The sequence below is a fragment of the Argiope bruennichi genome, chromosome 6 (genome assembly GCF_947563725.1).
Source record: "Argiope bruennichi chromosome 6, qqArgBrue1.1, whole genome shotgun sequence".
NCBI classification, from domain to species: Eukaryota; Metazoa; Arthropoda; class Arachnida; order Araneae; family Araneidae; genus Argiope; species Argiope bruennichi.
In genome coordinates this window covers 67,482,007-67,502,067 of record NC_079156.1, presented here as the reverse complement: position 1 = coordinate 67,502,067, position 20,061 = coordinate 67,482,007, and the positions used below count along the sequence as shown (strand labels likewise).

Sequence of the window (20,061 nt, the reverse complement as noted above, 5' to 3'; positions counted from 1 at the left end):
ATCATAAGATGATAGTGTAGTAATTATAAGATAGTGTTTTGAATTTTCAAATGATTTTTGTGACTATATTTTCAAAAATTTCTGAAATTTCTTAAAAATTTGCTTGGTTTTTAATTAATAAAAATTATAGTTAAAATTTTGAAAAAATCGAGCACAAAGAAGAGCACATCTTACTTTCCAAAATATATTTGGAACAAATTTCGCATTGTAAATACATTTACAACAAATTAATGGACAATGATCTTTTTCCTATATAGCGCTAATACAAACACATATGATACACATTCTCTTTCATTACTAAGAAAAATTATTACTATCTAGAATTGTAATTGCACTCTTTTGCTCTTGAAAAACAAATTTGCATGAAAAAAAAAGGATTTTATAAATGATGTCGATTTTGGATTACAAGCAGAAGTATCGTTATTTGTTCCTGATCATAAAAAGTTCGATAATTAAAGATTACATAAACAATTTCTACTCCTTCTAGTAATCTGTTATCATGTTAGATAATCTTCTGATAATCATGTTAGAACAAAGAATCGAGTGAACATTCCTGAGCTTTTATCAGTTATTGTAAGTGATTAGGACCTTTTCTTCCGTATTTACTTTGCTTTCAAAAAGAGTAATTTTTTCTTTATTGTCTTTATCTTTAATTCAAAATATTAAGTTAATACTACGTTGCTTATTTCAAATAAAACGTCAGTGGTGAGCATATATCCAAGCAAACCTGTCTGGTGATCCAAATAAGCAAGTAATACATGCCATTAGCTAACAAATAGAATGGATTATGAATTAATTTCAGAGAGTTAAAGAAAGAAAGAAGTCGTCAAAATGAGAAATTTGAAAAAAATAATAAAACTCAATTCACCAGATATATTTTAAGAGAAATGTCTTAACACTTGAATGCCAAAGAATTTCATAAAAATTGGTTTAAGAATGATTATTTGTTTTTTAAGCTTATTGTTTGAGAATATATAAATATAATTAATATTTAATTATTTTGGTGCACTTTTAAAAAAGCTTAACATATGTTTGATGTATTCGCTAATGCACAACACAGCTTTTATGGAATAATTTTACAACAAATTACTATATATGTTTGTTTTAAATAACATCCTCAAGCCAAATCGCAAAATTTGCAAAAAGGCACGTCGATTATTTTCAAATACCTAGAGAATGTAATCAGCAGCGTTGAACGATAGCTCAAAGATTCATATATGAGAAAATAAAAACTACAATCATATAAAATGACATCATACGTTACGATTCCTTATGACCAGCTTATAAACAATTTTTTCTACGGACAAATAAAAAATATTTCGAATGAATGTCAGACCAATGTCGTGAAACATGAAGATTGAAAACAATACTATAAAGAAATTACGACACATTAATTATAATATGAAAAAAAAATCCTAATATACAAAAAAAATTCGAAATATGTTATTAATATGGTTACCATCTCAATTTACTTAGAATATTTTTATCAGCACTTTATGCTCTTACGATTTCGTACAGATGTCCTTATTTTTTCATTTAAAATATCTAATTTTTAGTTCATTTATAAAGACGGAATCTTTTGGTCAACTGTTATTTTAATTTTAATTACCATCTGTAGTGCTTTATAGACAAGCTGTAAAATTTAATTGAGCAACTATAGTTATATCTATTCGAAATAAAGTAAATACAGTTTCAGAAAAATAACATTTCTAATAAATATCTCCAGCTTCTGGTTATACCATTGCGTTCTTTTATCCAGAAGTGTAAGAATTTATGAATGAAAACTGAGTGGACTAAAATGGTAAGAAGCAATAACTCGATCAATCTTAGCAAAGTTTAATCATTGAGATAAAGCTGCGCATCTCTACCTGTGGGGCGTTTCTGCGACCTTCTCTTTGAATATCTCAAATGCTGATTGGATGGGACTCACTGAGCCAAACCACAATCAATTCCAATCGAGATTAGATATTTTCTTTCTTCTCTAACTAGATTTAAAATGTTGTTTAACTGAATTTCAGAAGATTTTGCAAGATCTTTCTTTGCATACAAGTTGAGAAAAGTGCATAGGCACTGGGATATAAACGAATCAAGCAAGCAGTCTTTCTTGTTATACATCTTTTTTTGTTCCTTTTTTTCATCATTACTGATTGACTAAAGCATATAAGGTGTTGATGCTCTTCATCTGCAACTGCAGTTTCAACTGATTTATCCATTCACTGTGAAATTTATCTTATATATTATGGTAACTGAAATGGAAACTAAAAAAAAGATGACGGAGTCCACATGTTCAACGAAGAAAGCTGACCAGAAAGCTGATGATAAATCTGTTGGTCTGAAGAAAGAATTGGGTTTGTTGGATGGCATTGGTGTCATTGTTGGAGTTATTATAGGATCTGGTATTTTCGTCTCACCAAAAGGTGTGCTAATACATTCAGGATCGATATTGATGTGCCTTGCTGTATGGGCGTTAAGCGGAGTGCTGTCAACATTTGGTGCATGTTGTTATGCAGAATTAGGTACTGCGATTCCCAAGTCAGGAGGTGAATTTGCGTATCTCAACGCAAGTTTTGGACCTTTACTAGCATTTTTGTATTTATGGGTCGCCTTGTTGATTATCATGCCAACGGGAAATGCAATAATTGCATTGACATTTGCAGAATACATTTTACAGCCTTATTATGGACATTGCTCAACTCCGCAGCTTGCTGTTAAGCTACTTGCTGCACTAGTTATTTGTGAGTATATCAATAATTTTATTTTATATTAAACTTTGCTTCAATTTATTTCTTTTAATTTCGTATATTCAAATTGCATATTTCAACATGCATTGGAATTTGGTACCAAATGTTAACGATTATTTACAATTGTATTTTAAAATAAAATTGTTCATTTTTATAGGAGTTAAATCTTAATAAAATTTCATTTTGAATCGTGGTTACTTTTAAACATTTCAAATTACTTAATTAACATTTAATTTACTTCGAATTAATTTACTTTGCGAAAATTATAAAAGGGACTTGATGCTTTTATTATAGAGAATATAACTGTGATACATGGAAAAAATAACTTACTTAAATTTTAATTTTTGAAGCAAATATTTTAAACGACTGTTAAGAAATAAGGTGTATTTTATACAATATACCATACATTTAAAAGCATATCACTTCTGCTTCATAGCAGCTTTTAATGAAATATTTTTTTCTTTTTATTTACTTTAATTAATAACACGTATATTGGCTGTGTGGACATTTATAGTGAAAGTGAGAGCGGAAAGAGGGTCTTATGGACTAATATTCTATTCTTGATGTCTTACTTCGAAATGGCCTAAAAAATCTTTACTATTATCTCATATAAAATATATAGAGGATTATTCCAAATTCAGCCTACTGACTGTTTCGGCAGGTAGAAAACATGAAAACAAATTAAAACTATTAAAGAAAGTATTCAACTTAGACCATTATGGTAAATAAAAACATAAAAGCAAATTAAAATTATTTAAGAGAATATGACCAATTGAATGAGTTAGAAGATACTGCTAAATCATTATTGCTGTAGTTGGACTTCAATGCCTTTCATTTGAAGTTCCGACCAGGTGCTGAGAATATGCAAAAATGGGCGATTTCTAAAATTATGGGCATACACGTTTGTGTATAAAGCAGTCAATGTTAAATGATGAGTGATTGCGGAATGATATCAGAAGACACAACAATAATAGTACAGAAATATCGCCAAATAGGCGCCAACAGGCTTAGGAATAGTTGAATGCTGCAGTTAAACTTTGTGAGTATTCATTTATTAGATAGCTCAAGTCTGTTTAAAAACTAGTTACAATTGTAATTTTATTGATTTAATTTATATAAATCCTTTTTTCGGAAGTATTTTCACTGTTTCTCATAATATAATTTGAAATAATTAGGGAAAATAGGCATTTTAAATATAATTAGGGAATAGAAATATGAAGACCTTATATTTTCAAAAATTGAAAAGTCATTGAATATCTTTCGTTATTATTATAATCGTTCTGTGCTTTTTCAGTCACAAATGCTCTTCACTAAAAACTTTGTAATTTGAGCCAAATGTCATGTGAATGCCTACATTTAAAATTTCACTACATTCCTATGCAATATTGGTCATTTTCTATGTGCTATTAGAAATGAATGTATAAGTTTGCCAAGTTATGATGTAAGTTAATTAACTCATATTTTTAAAACATAAGCATTTATTGCATCATCAATTATATAAGAGAAACGATGTTTATATTGAGAAATAAAGAAGTAGAAGTTAATTAGATGAAATACATTTATCTGTACTAATGTGATCAAATGGAATGAAAAATGTTATTTTATTGGTTAAAATTTATTGCATTCCTGCCGAGTGCAGAATATTTCCGCTTATATTTTTTCCACTCATCAAAGCATACCTAAAAGTCTTTTATGCAAATAATTTAGAGTTCGTGCCGAATTTTTTAAAGGAATTAATGGATTCAAAAAACTGACTGCGGTAAATATACCAGATCGGGTGAAAACAGAAATTGTGTCACCGCATTTATTGATAGTTTGATTAAAATCTCACGGACAAATATTCATCTGTAAAAAAGTATACTATTGTGGATCAAATCTCATGAACTTTCTTGACACATTTTAAGATATTTTCGATAAATTGCTTAACCCAAGCAACGCAAAACACTCAAATAATAATCTTCATTGAATATGTTTAAAAGTTCTTTACAACATTCTAAATGCTTCTGTAGCAAAAATTTTATCGAAAACAATTTTTAATGCGTGTTTTTTGCTGCATAACATTCGCCATCTCGGAAAATCAATGAAATGAAAATTATTAATTTTCATTAAAAACAAATTTATTTTCAGGCGATAAAATGAAATAAATTCCTGACTGTTTCCAGGTGCTTTGAGAAGTCGTAAAAATGTTTGATAAAAATTTGACTTTTGTAACGTAGTAAAAAGATGATATTTTGCATATTTTAAATGAAGCATACCGGATACTTTTTTATCACAATAGTATACAATAGTAAGTAATAGCATTAATAAAATCATTCTAGTTTTTCAAGTTCTTTGAATTCGTCTAATGCGGCCTTATGACTGAATTGTTATATACCGCATCACAAATATATGTGAATTTTCATCAGGATTTGAGCAAATGAGGGACATTTTGTAGCAGCAGATATGGTGATACCCACTAGCTGTCCAACAAACCTCATTGTAAGAATCTCCATCGCTTCTATAAATATCCATAAAAATTATGAATAATTCTGAAAAGTTCGCCAATCTATCATCCATCTTTATGAAGAAATCATAGATATTAAGACCTTGAGTAACTCTGAAATTGAATTGAATCTTGAATATTGTGCAGATGTAAAGTATCACCAAATAAAATTCATCAACCATCACCACTCACACTTTAAAAAAAAGAAAGAAAAAAAGGTATAGTTTTTCGACAAGTACGCAAAATTCATTCCAACCGTCTGAAAAATTGCCAAAAATCCCCAGACTGGATACCACGCAAGATTGCCAAAATTTCTACATTTGGTAAAAAATCTTTTAAAAAAATTCATCAACAGTGACCTATTTTTAAGTCCGACCAAAGAGTTATTTATTAGCTTGTCATTTTTTTCGTGTGATCTCTAGCTTACTTCGGTGCATTTCAGATCATACATTCTTATGTGATAATGACTTTTGTGGGTTTTCTACACTTTTTTTACAGTTTTTACGCTGAATTTTAAATCATACTATGTATCCTTACTGGCTCCGAGAGGCGAATTTCAAACGACAACCTTTAAAATATAAAAATTAGCTTTTCTTAAATCGCCCATTAAAAAAAATAAAATACTCGACCAATAAAAAAAAATTGACCATTTGATGCAGAATAATTGTTAAAACTTTTTACTTCGACTAAAGATGTTAGAAGACATTCTGAGAATACCATTGAAGTCGGCGATAGTAAGTGAAATGTCTGGGCGGATAGTGTGCGAAAAGCTACGAGAGTATGGATAGGATAAGGTGGAATGGCCTTGCTCTTGTATATCCATTATATAGTGGAACTTCAACTATCCAAACTGCGGTTATTCATATTTATTTGAAAGAAAAAGATGAAGCTGACAAACAAAATATTTGTAGTAAACGCAAAGGAATAACCTATTTCGACTGATATGTTCAAACAGTTATACTTTAATATAGTTTATAAATATGCAAAATGCAAACAACATTATTTTTTTGCTTGTTTGTCACTCTCTTCAATTATTTAACTATTCAGATACTGAGCCCGATCGTAATTGATTAAGTAGAATTCTACTGCATTACATTCTTTTCAAATTTAAGATATACTATAAAATAGATTATGATAAGATTCTAACTATTTCGTTGATTCTAATGATAACGACACAACGAAATAGTCTAGAACCTGCTCTACGTTATCAATGAGTAGTCTCTATGAACTCATAAACAATTTGGGGGGAGAGGGCTCTTTTCTCCTATCCAACTTCGATTTTTTTTCTTTTGCTTCAATTTAATCTCTATATAAGAAGGTTTAAGTAGCCAAATTCGACATATATAAATTATAAAACATTTGATTTCGGATCATTTGCAAGAGAGTAGTTTTCATTTTTTAAGAAAATTCAAAAAGTAATAAAAATTTTATTCCAAAAATATAAGCATAAGGAAATTAAAAATTCAAGTTTAAAAATAATTTTAAATTCTGAAAATAATGTTCATTAAAATAACAAAAAAAATTAAAGCAATTTAAATAATATTTACATATTATTACAGTTATATTCCATGTAAGGCTTGGCAATGTAAATTAGATAAAAATGTTTTTAAAATAATATTTCATATTTAAAGGTGTAAAGGTAAAGGTTTCTCAACCTTTATAAGTTAACTGACAGTACGAAACTTATTCTGAAACATCACAAAAAAATTATCCTAACATCTAGGAGCTCTTAGACGTTTTGCCTGCTTTGCTCATTTAGTAATCCGACCCTGTTACTAATTGATTATAGCGCGTAGAGTTTAATAATCAGGCATAGTTCTAAATAGGGAAAAAAGATTATTAGAAATTATTAGCATATCGCACGATAAGCGATTTTAATTGCTTTAAAAATATCTCTGAAGAATGATACTTCAATTTTTGTGCCCCATCACGAAAAAAATATAAATGACATTGCATTTCTCCTCTTTTTAAATCTACAGTTAATTTCTTTATAAAAGGATTGGAAATGTCAAAGGAAAAGAGGAGAAATGTGATGATATCAGTGGAAGGAAAAAAGGAAGTAGAGACATTTGACAATTACTTTCTTGATGCCTTATCTGCATCTATATTAATAATAAAAATGTGTGTGTGTGTGTGTGTGTGTGTGTGTGTGTGTGTGCGCGCGCGTGTGTGTGTGTGTGTGTGAGAGCGCGTGTGTGTGTCGCAATAGCGCTATATAGGCCAGACCGTTTGATTCAAACCTACCAAACTTTTTTCACATGTATACCTTAGTGGATAGGTATGTAATTAGTTATGTTACATTTTGGAATGTTTCCGTAATAACTAACGAAAACATTATTGCGCAGAAAATGAACTTTTCACTAATTTAAAAAATGTTTTTTTCTATTATATATATTTAATAGCTGTGCGAATTTTTCCTGAATTTAAAAAAAAATACTTTTTGCCTAATTTCCAGCATTGTTGCCATAAAATTAAAACCAATTTCAATGTTTCATCAAATATTTCATCTCGTAATTTTCTTCTATTGGTGAAAGCTATAGAGCAAAGATTCTATTGAATATCCGTATAATTTACAAGACAAATAAAAAAGTGAAATTAAAATATTGCGAAATTTAGAGGTTGGGGGAACTCGATATTTACATCTTTAATAGCGGTATGATGTTATAGGACTGTCTCCAGTAGAAAGATTCATTACGCAATAAACAAAACTTAAGAAAGACAATTTAAATCAGATAAGGTGACAAAATAGTGGACATAAAGATTATCTAAACTATTTATCAAAAATTAAATATAACCAATATTCTCGGAGAACCAGTTGGTGGTCAGAAGAGAAAGTAAACATATTAAGTGAACAATCAGTAAACATATAAATTGACAATCAACCTGGCAATTATTTGTTACTCAGAGGAATTTGCATTTAAGAGCATTTTGAATGGTTTTTACTTTATAGTACATGAAATAAAGAGAATGTATTATAACAGTTTTACAAATTCGTAGTCGCAATTGTGACAAATGTCCACGCTTCTGATCTTCCTTGATCAGAACAGCACATGTCTGTAAAAAATAAAATTGGATACACAGTTTTAGCATTTAAATTGAAAAACCAAAACACATTTTAAACTGAATCTGCCAAAAGTTTGACCGTCTGTCGGATGTATGTATAAATCTCATGCTGAATTTTTTAAATTCAAAACTACAATTACTTTTATTTATACCATAAATATATGTGATAAAATTATCAATTTATATATTTTGCCCAATCGAATTTAATATAAAATATTGTTTCTAAGCGATGATTTATTGAAACTTTATGATAGCAAATAAAATTAATTCATAAATAAATTGACCCTATATTCCACTTTTATGAGCAATAAAAAGTAGTGAAATGTTTTTCAAATAAAATTATATAAAATTATATTATATGACGCATTTTTACAGATTCGAGTCAAAAGTTGACATTTACATGCGTTTTAAATTCCGATGATTAAATGAAACGAAAACTTTACTAAAATAGAAAAACATCATGGTCATATCTTTTTAATTAATTGTTCAATGAATTTTTGCTTTTCATTACTAGCAAATTGTTATCTGCTCGACTCCTTTTTTATGGAAGAAGATAATACATATGAGTGTCTCACTACCACAGGATTGCATTGTTCTGCCGCTATCCATTGATTAGATGATATGAAGCGTTATACCATTCCATTCAGAAAAGTTCTGGAATTATTTTATTATGTAAGTCTGAGTGTAGATAAAGCTGCTCAGTTCGCATTTCCTTTGAAATAACACCCTCTGTAAATAAGCATTTTTACCATCTTACTTAAGAAAATGTAAATGAATTTTGTAAGTTTCCTTTTGCTATATTTTCCGGAGCCTTTATCACTGCATATTTTGAAAACTTGACAATTGTTGCCTTTTAAGCAAATTTTTCTTTCGAAGAAAAATCATATAGATAGAAGTCAGGAGAATCAGAGAGTTGTGGAAATATCGGGAATGATATTTTGAACAATAATTTGGCATCAGGAAGAAGAATCATTGACTGTGAACTCCATGACTTGCCCTTTACCATGATGGGAAGTTTTAAATGCCTGTAATCATGAGATATCTAAATGTTCTGTAGATTTTTAACTGAATGAAACTTGTTGTAACCAATCGTCATCTAATATTCTTCACTTGTTCTGTAAGAAATGGCATAATTTTTTTAATTTTAAAAATATTTTTAAAAAATTTCGCGTCTTTTTTTTACAGTTGTAGCAATAATTTTACTGTCATAATAGAATTCACTTTGAAAAGTTATTATTAAAAAGTTAACCAAACAGCTGGATAATGAAAATGACGCTTTATTTCGCAAATATTTCAAAAATTGAGGAACACAGATCATGAAAATAAAGATGTGAACAAAGAATACCGTTTGTAGACATTAACAATACAAAGCAGGTAGCAAACTGATAGTTAAATAATAGTAATAGTGTTCAGCAACCGCATTCTTTAGCCACATGCGAATTTATCTCCAGTGAGAGATTAATAAAACTGACAAGTTTATATAGATTGTGCGGAAGGACGTGATGTCACATGGAATTTTCCAGAAGAGTCTTTAAATCTCTGTTCGTATTAGAGATAAAACCATAGCTCTTGCATTTTCCAGAACCTACATTTTTGTCGCCAAATGATAACAAGTTTTATATCACGGATTAGGTCATCGAATTATCCATTAAGAATCTCTGCCAATGCCTCTTTCCAACTATAAGACTAACATTGCAAGGAAATGGTTTCACAGATTCGTAAAGATATATTCAAACAGTAATGTATGTTTGCCCTTCAATTAACTTAGAGCAACCAGATTTCTCATTTAGTTACTTTTTCAGTAGCATATGTTCACTAAGATAGAATTATTTGAAACTGTAAAAAAATTAAATAAAGATAATTCAAAATATTAATTTTTTTCTTCAATAATTTCAGAGCATATTATTGCACAAAAACCATTTCACGAAACTTTAAAATTCAAAAAATTACTTTTCACAAATTTAAAAATCAAAAAATAAGTTTTCAATTATGCCCATTTTAATTCCGTAAAAATTTTACTCTGATTTTAATTATTTTTAATTATAATTATTTAAGTATTTAAGTATATTTTTATAAGTATAATTTAATTATTTAAATATATTTTACAGCAATACTTTTCATTGCTTTAGTTACTATGACGACAATATTAAATGCATTTTTTTGTATGAACGATATAGTTACTATGTAATTAAGAATAAATTTTTAAAATAAATAAAATTAGACAAATCCAAACAAAAGCATCATTATATTACGATGTTTCAGATTAGAGGTTCGAATAGCTCCTTAAAAAAATCCTTTTAGATTAGAAAGTTTATCCGAGTAGCTTTCTTTTAGATGAGATGTATAAAGCAATGTTTGTAACTCAAGGCTAACATTTAATGAATTAAAAGCATCAGCTGAAAGGAAATGCTCTGAAACGCCACTTGACATACTTAGTCGTATATGCAACTCACTTGGATGAATTTGTCAATAGTGCATGAAAAATCTTACTGTTAGTGCTCCGGCAAAATTGCAGTCATTAATTCGAATTAAAAAGTACACAGAAATTAATTTGCTTTAAAAATAAAATAAAGATAGATGAATTAAGCCTAAACCATTATCACGCCTCGATGTTTCTTCTACAAGAATATCATTTATTTATTTTATAGGTTAAGTATTATACAGAAAACTTAACTTTGGCGATTTTTCCTCCATCCAATTTTCTTAATCCCTGAATGTTTTCATTTATAAATCTGTTTAAATCTTATTTTAAAAATCATTTTCATCGATCTTAAAATTTTTATAATATGTTTTTAATACTTTTTCTTTGTTTTTAATTTTTTATGTTTAATAGTTTTTTATTTCTTTAAATGCCATTTTCTGAAATTTCAAATTTGGGTAAAATTTTCTTGTGAAGAATTTCATGGATGAAAACACAAAACATATTTTTTGTTGAAATTTAGTATAATAATTTCTCAACATTTTTAGTGATTTAGTAACAGAATAAGGTTTTACATAAGTTTTACGGTTGTTTTCATTCTTTATAATGTGAAAAAAAATGAAAATATTGTGTTGTTTGCCATTCGAATTACTGTAAAAATTCCAAGAAATGCAACAAACTTGTAGATTTAGAAAATAAATAAAATGATTTTGAAGTAATCATATGCTAAATTTCTAAATTAGAAGGTTTCTGCTTTTATACCTTTCATTAACAAAAAAAATTTATCACATTTCTTCAAATTTTTAAAATACCTTTAGGTTTTAATTTATATTCTTTTGTTTCATAAGCGTCTTTTAAATATACTTAATGTGAAAAAATTAAAAAACATGAATATTTTAATACCTTTTACAAAAAAATTTCATCCCGAAAATAATCAAATACAAAAAAAATCAAATATCCAGATAAATTTTGTATAGAAACTCCTGCAGACGATTAAGAGCATTAAAATGTTTATATTTAAAAATATAAACGCGAACCGAATGTTAAAAACATTTTCAAGAGAATCTAATATTTTGGAATGTATTTCGCTGAAGTTTATCGTTCGCGCACAGTGTTTTCTTTCTCTATCAAATATAGACTTCAAGGCCACTGTCACATTTTTTTTAAATTTTTTTTTAATATGCTAATGTTTACAGATTAGAATCTATCGACAAACTGCGCGATGGGTAATGATGAAATTTGTGCAAAATCATTAACTCAGAATTACCAAATGCGGTAGATAATTATTTCTTGTAAAAGTTCATGAGGAAAAGGTTTTTCAAAATTTAAATTAAAATTACAAATAAAAATTAATCAAAATTTTAGCGTATTTCCTTAATAATTTCAGAGAATATTTATTGAGAGACGTTAGTATAATATATATTTATTTTCTTCACTATATGTAGACGTTACAAATCAAAGGAGTAGTTGTAGAATAACAACAAGGGTGATGCCACTCAAGCTAAAACTAATTATGTGAAAATGTTTGCTTGCTTGCTGCAGCTATATTTATTGACGAAGCCTTTTATCATTTTTTCCTCTAATTTTAATATTTTTAGCTATTTTTTACGATAATTCTTTTTATTGTCTTAAGGTGTACGTACACACTTGAAACTTCGAAATTCGTTCAAAATATCGAATATTTTTTTTATTGCTTAATAATGTTCTCTGATCCTTTAGCTTTCAAACGATACCAAGATGTTGTCAATATTCGAAATATTTTTCGAGTTATAATTATTTTTCTTGAGGTGCTTTCATTAAAAACTCTAGTTACGGTTTTTTTTTAACTCATTTTATGAAGAATGGCATTTTCCCACTATGTTGTTTTTCAAACAATCATAACTCAACAAGAAATGAACCAAATACAATTATTTATATATCAAAACAATCTGTATGAAATAGCGGATGTCTTTTGCCTCAATCAAAGTTATATTTATAGAAATAAATTTTTAATAGCTATTTAAAAGTTAAAATGACAGAAAAAATCTCGCTTTTTCTATTTATCGTTGATGAAAAAATTGTTAAAAAAAACTATATATTTTTATAATTTGATTGAAGCAGACAACATGAAGACTCATATTAGGCATCATTTCCAACTAGAATTGTGTGTCTGTACAAATTAGAATTTAAGATATCATGTTTCAAAAAATGTGCTAATTAGCTCATTAAATATTATTTAATTAATTAATAATTAGTGTAATATGGTTTTTTTCTCTCTGAAATGAGTTTAAACATATAATAATGACCTACTGAAAAAAAACTGGATTTTTAAAGTTAAAATTTTAAAAAAAATCTTCAAGTATGTACGTACATCTTAATAAATTATACGCACCCACTCCGTGGTTATATAAAATACATTTTTATATGTGCATTATCATTACTGTAATAAGAGTAAATTTTTAAAAAAATATTATAAGCGTAGATGTATCAACTCTAAAACATTAGCATACTATGATGTTTCGCACTAATGGTTCGAATATTTAATTTTTGCTTTCTTTTTTTGGCCGAGCTCATAAAAAGGAAGAGCTTGACGTCAGTAACATTTAATTATAGAGTCATTAGTATTCTTCCCAAAAGAAGGTACGTTTTGCTTTGTTAATTTTTTGAGAAAATGACTTGAGAAGATTCAGCCACATCTGTTTTCTGTCAACTGCAGTCATTGCCTTTGTTGTAAAAAGAAAGTAGGAACCTCTCATGAATTCTAATATTAACTTGTGAAAATAAACAAAATCGTAGAGTCATTCTGATTGCAAGCGGATAAAATCTTAGTACAATCCTTTTCACCTCTTCTAATACGAAATTTATGAAGAAAAAAAATGTTATCTTTAAAAAAAATTATTTCGAGATTTTTATGATTTTCTACATTTTAAACTACGGAGACATAGCATTTACATTATAGAAAATAAAAGGTCCAATATGGGGGCAGGAAAAAAAATTTAATTTTAATTTCATTTATTTATTATTGCTGTAGTTTTTTTTATAATCAAATATGATGATTTATTACAACATAAAAAAAATTTCGGTCGTTAATAGCTAAAATTTTCTGGAGACAAAAAGAGGAAGATAGGGGAGTCTGTCTATCTCTTAACTCGAAGCTAGAAGCATGAAATTTGGTTAGGGATGTTTACACAAAATTGTAGTGTCTGCCAAATTTTGAATGAAGGCCTGAGCTCTGGTCGACCTTATGCATAATAATACGAAACTAAAAAACGTAACTAGCTAGATAAATGACATCTGTATCATTTTGAATTCAATAGATTGTCTGTCTGTCAATCTGAGTATTCGTGTTTTTGTGAATTCAATAATTTAAAAGCGTAACAAGTTAGACATCTGAATTTAAACAAATGATATTTACACCCACATTGTTGATCTATATTTCATTTAGGGCCAAAGAATAGATTGTATGTTTTTAGTCTTGCCGTATGTATATGAACATTATAACCGCGATACAAAATAAGCGAAATTAATGAAATTTAGATACATTATTTAAATTCAAATCATAAATCTGCTTAATTTTCTGGAAATAGTCGGTTATCGAGTAGAAAACTAAAATACTTACTTAATTATCTTCACTTCACTGAATATAATATGCTCAATATAAAATGTATTGTAATGTTTAAGTATAAGAGGAAGTCGATAGAAAAATATTCCCATGTCCAGTTGTTTATCTGCAGATAAAATAAATTTCGTTATTTCAGACTCGATTAATAAGCAGCTCTATACTGTCGAAACGAGGTGGTAAGTTAAATATGATTTTAGAGAAACCTGAAATAAACCTGCAAACTGGTTTCTTAATATTGTAGATTTTTAAAAAATGAAAATAGAAGAAATATTGTTATTATAGGCTTATAAATAAATATGCTCATTTGTATTCAGCTTTGAAATAAAATTTAAATCTGTGAGAAATTCTTACTCGTAACTTAGTTCATACTTGAGTTATGTTCAAAATAATCTTTCCTTGGAGCTTTATTATTACGCGATATTTAGAAGCCAAGCACGACAAAGCTGGATGCTTTAAGTAAAAGAAAATTATCATTGTTAGAAACCTTTTTTTTTTTTTTTTTTTTTTTTTTTGCCAAGAACGTTTTCTGCATAAAATGTTGTAATATAATTATCTGAATCCTTGCACTTTATCCCTATGCTATGTGTCTTTAATCATACTGCCACCAGTTTTTTTTAAAAAATTAAATAACTGAATAGACTCCATTCATCTTCTTACATATAGTACCAGCCACTTTTGCCTACCAGCTGGTGCGCCAGGAATAATGATGTGTTTTTTAATTAAATCTTATTGTGACTGATGTTCATCACGAGCCTACTTTTGTGCAATTACTGTCAATTTGCACGGCAGACAGACAAAGTTTCTTGAATTGATTTCGTTCAAAATTTGACAGAAACCTAAATATTTGGTGTAAAGCCGACATACTAAATTTCATCCGTTTAGCTGATAGTACTTTGAATACTTTTCCCAAATACTAGAAAGTAAAACTAACAGCATTATCAATTCGAACTCGAAAAAAAGTTTAGCCTCATATTTCATCAAAATGAATCAGAATGAAGCTATTAGTTAAGCAACCTGATAAAAGAAGCTAAAAATTGTAATTTATTTTTTAGATATTAAACCTATGTGCCGAATTTTATTTATTTGTCTCTAAATGTTTTGTAGTCATCAAGTTCATTTGTACTCGAACAATAAAACAGATTGACTTCCTCTGAATGGACTTCGTTCCAACTTTAATAGAAATCTACAAATTTAGTTTTAAATCCATATACCAAATTTCATACATCTAGTACAAAGTATTTCTGATTTTTTCGTGTTGACACATAGACAGAAATAATTTCAAAAATGTGTTTGGGGGAAGTTTGAAACGCGGAATTCATTAAAATCTCGAATTCGAATTGTTTGCCAGTTATAAAATTTCCCCTATATTTCGTATATGAGAAAGCAGAAATCGCAAAATATTCAGCCAATACAGATGTACTTTGAAAAAAGAAATAAGTAATAAATATCCAATTTAGCATTTCCTATAACTTGTTTTATAAAAACATCCAAAGTTATGTGGTGAATAGTGAATAGCAGCATATAAGCCAGTTAACAGCTCTTCTATCCGAACAGTTGTTTTGGTATAATGGTTATGTTACTGTACTGCGAACCACACGGTCCCAGGTTCTATCCTCGCTCATAACAAACCGCTACAGTTGCAAGGACCGACTCCCATGAAATCTGGCATTTTCAAGGCATCTTCAATCCATAACAATAAAAATTCATGTCCCCGCCCTCCCCCCATCTTTCTGAGATATTTCCCAATATGGCGCGTTTTGTGCTTATTGGGAAATGGTGAAGAAAATCGAGTGTGAATTTTGTACTAGTATCACCATCTATCGTATCTAAAATTCCACAATGATGAATATATTTCCGTTTAAAAATTGCATAACATTTGTTCATGAATCTAGTCTGCTGCATTTTTGAGTTAACATTTTTAATTGATGTTCATGAAAGAACGGATTGACGGATATTGTCCAAGATTTGATATAAATCAATTTTTGTATAAAGATCTTATACTGCTTTAATCATTCCAGTTGATTATAAGGCAGACTTAGTTAAAGGCATTAGCAAATTTGAAAGTCCTGACTAGAGTAATTTGACTTCCCATTTTTTAATTTCAGAGGCAACAACAAATCAAGATATCTAACAAACAAAATAAGTAAGGACCAAAAGAAGTCAATTATCTTACAATTCAGAAAATAGGAGCCTTTTCAAAAGCAGTTTGGCGAGATCTTTCCACTCCTTCCCCTCGAATACATACATGATTAATTTAACAGTTACATTTGGAAAAAGGATTCTATTCTATGTATTTATTTAATACAATGATATACTTAATATTTAAATTAATGTAACAAAACATGTATGAATTCCTTGTATTCTTTTTGTTTTTAAATTATTTATTTATTTGGTATAAAAATACTTTTTTTAATTTATTATAAGAAAATATATTTAAGTAAATAAATTTTATATACTTAGATAATATAAATTACTATAACAATAGTAATACTCTGCATCTTATTTAATATTTTTGTAGTTATATATAAAATAATTTATTGTAATTTATGCATTTTTCGGTAGATTCACCAATAATTTTGATTTTATCGATATTCTCTAATAAATCATATTCTTTATATAAAATAGTTAAATTATTAAATTAAGATTGCCCTGATGACGAGTAGCTTTTCAAAATGACAAATTAAGATTGTTTTGATTATTATTTTTTTCCTTCAAAGTTAAAATAAAATCAGACTGATATGTTTTTAAGCATCTTTATATCGATGGCTACAATCTAATTTGTCCATTACATGGCTAATAGCATTTTTGAGTCACCTTATTAAAAGAAATGAATAAACAGATATTCAAAACGTGTTTTTCGGAATAGGTAGATTATGAAGTATGCAGATTGAACATAATCCCAAGGTCGAGATTTTTAACGGTTACATTACTTTTTTCCTACATACTCCCTGCATGAAAAAGAAAGAAAAAAAGATTTTAACTGCTGATGAAATTTTCAAATAAAATGCTAAAAATTTCAATATCTATAGTGACAATGCATCGTGTAAGAAGTCTAATTAATTTATTGACATTTTGAGTGCCCATTTTAAACGAAATGAGAAAATAAGTCCGTAAAATAATTTAGATAAGAAAATCCATCCATAAAATGTATTAAAAGAAAAAAATATTGGCACTTTTTAATAAATAAATCAATTTTTGTCTCAAGATGTAAAAGCGTTTTATATTTACATAAAAAATTCTAATTATAATCAACCTAATAAATAATGCTATATTCAATTACATTGATATTAGTCTATAAATTAAATACAATGGTAAAAAAGTTTATAATTCTTATTTTTAGGAATATTTTGTCTGAATGATTTAGTTCTAACTTGATTTCTTTAAAATGTATATATATATATCAGAATAATTGTATTCCCATGCCAGAAACTTAAAAAAAATATTGAATTTAAATTTCTATAGTTAAAAATTATATGAGTGAATAACAACATTTACAATTCTAAAAACTGTTTTCCACTTGTTAATTAACATCTTTAAAAAAATTAAATTTCTTTTCGTTGTTAATAAAGCAAAGAAATTTCAAACGAAAGCAGCCTCTTTGCCGGCAAATAATAATTATCTTCTTAGAAGTTTAAAATAATCAACTACTATTATTTTCGGGTCTTAAGAGGGATTTGAATCTCTTTTGAATATGAGACAGATATCTTTTTTAGCTCTTTTATTAAAAATCTTAATAAGTCTTTCCTTAAGTCTTTGGTAGCAAATTTATCAAATAACCACTGCACAGAATCGTTGAATAAAATTATGAACCATAGATTCTAGTAAAATTTTCTTTAATTGTTGCTTTTGAGGGAAAATAAATTTGTCAAAACGTTCTGTCTAACTTTTCAAAAATTTAGAGATAAAAGACTGTGAGAAAGAAAAAGAAAAATAGAAGGACATCTATGAATAGAGGTAAAACTTTAATAAAGAAATTTGAAAGGGACCCTTTTTTCTTCTTTCACTATTTATATCGTTGATTTTTTAATGAGAATGTATATTTATTTTGTGAAATTGCCTTTAGTAACCTAAGTATTTAAAAATAAATTTATATTAGCAGTATGATTAACAGAATAGGGTAATGAAAATGATAATCACTGTTTATTCAATTCAGGAAGATGAGTACGTAGCTGGATGTGAATTCAGATTTTATCGGATTTTTTCAACAAAGTATATTGAAATTGATAGAATAAAATATTTTTTTAAACATCGAGCTCAGTTCATAGTGAAGGATAATGCCAAAACGGATTTTTCATTATTATTATTATTATTTTTCATGTATGAAATTACTATCCCAGCACAAAGCAAAATCGTCCATTATAAAACGCTGTAGCACAAATTCAACAGGATTGTATCAAATAAAGTTAATATAAATCGTTCTTTTCTTTGGAAGATTATCTCCTTTTCATTAAGAGCTATCTATAAGAAAGCAAATTTAGAACGAAATATCTGCTATACGAGAAAGAATCTCATTCTGTTTTAACGCATGCAGCCCAAATGTGAGAAACAGCTGTTAAAACTTTCAGAAATAAAATTAAAATTCCATAGAATAAGCGCGAATGCGCTATGCAAAATATAATGTCATACATAAAAAAAAATCTTAAAATTTATAAATTGAAGATTAATCTAGAAGTTATCTCGAAACTTCAAATGAAAATTCATCCAAATCCAATTATCAGTTGTCGTTCGTTATCCATTTAAAAAAAAAAAAAAAAAAAAAACAAGCATACTCAAATACAACTACTAAATTGTGCCAATCCGTCAAACTACCTTAATTTGTACCAGTCTGAGATGATATCTTTTGTTTCAAATATGTTATTGCAACCTCAAAGTTATTAAAGATTTTAAAACTCAATTCAAATGTGGCATCTGTGACCAATTTTAATTACCCTTTAGCTAAGTTTGGCAAAATTTTCACCAAGGGTATTTTTTTTTTCCAGTATTCAGGGGAAAGAAAATCTGAATTGGCACTGATGCTCAAAGAGATATTTAATTCAAATCAAGAACTAAAGAAACTCAACATATCAGTTTTCTTTGTTGTTGGATATACATCAGTATAAAATTCCGATCAAGCTCGGAGTTATTATACTGCGGTGATAAAAAAAATTAAAGCATGTAACTATATGTCATGATCAGGAATGCAGGTATTTTAGGGAACGTATTCTATTAGCACAAGATATTGTACGATATCTTCCCGATGCTCTTCAATTTATGAAGCTGGACAGTATCAGGGAGATATCATGGCACTGCTGTTAGGATTAGGAAAAAGAAGATTGTATCTGCTTGTGCTTGGGTTTGAGTAAAAATGTTAGCTGTTAACTCTAAAATTAGTACAAAATACTACCAGCATTTTTATGAAATCTTCGCGATAATGTCCATGGATATCAACTCATGATGAAATATCAATTCTCAAGTGTATAATGGAATTCAAACGAAAAATTAAGTCAAAGCATGAACGTACGAAAATGGCATTCTTAAGAAGAAACCTTACAGCAGAAAACAGAGGTATATAAAAGTGCTGAAGCAAAAAAAAAGGGGGGGGGGGTACTTTGTCGAGAAGAGGGAAAAATTTATACAATGTATAAGTATATATATCTGTATTTTTGACAGTGATGTAACGTCGAAAAAAAAAGCTGTATCATGAATTCAAATTTCTATATTTTTATCAGTGACAATATTTCTTTTTATGAATTTGCAAAATAATAATAATGATCAA

The 20,061-nt window shown here is 28.0% G+C and overlaps 1 protein-coding gene across 1 annotated transcript; it reads left to right on the top strand.

The window, feature by feature from the left end:
• Window positions 1-2,269: 2,269 nt before the first annotated feature.
• LOC129971767 (b(0,+)-type amino acid transporter 1-like) lies at window positions 2,270-8,898 on the top strand. Its single transcript, XM_056085744.1, has 2 exons — window positions 2,270-2,735; window positions 8,801-8,898. Exons 1-2 carry the CDS (start codon window positions 2,270-2,272, stop codon window positions 8,896-8,898), a joined length of 564 nt encoding a protein of 187 aa, XP_055941719.1.
• Window positions 8,899-20,061: the final 11,163 nt, after the last annotated feature.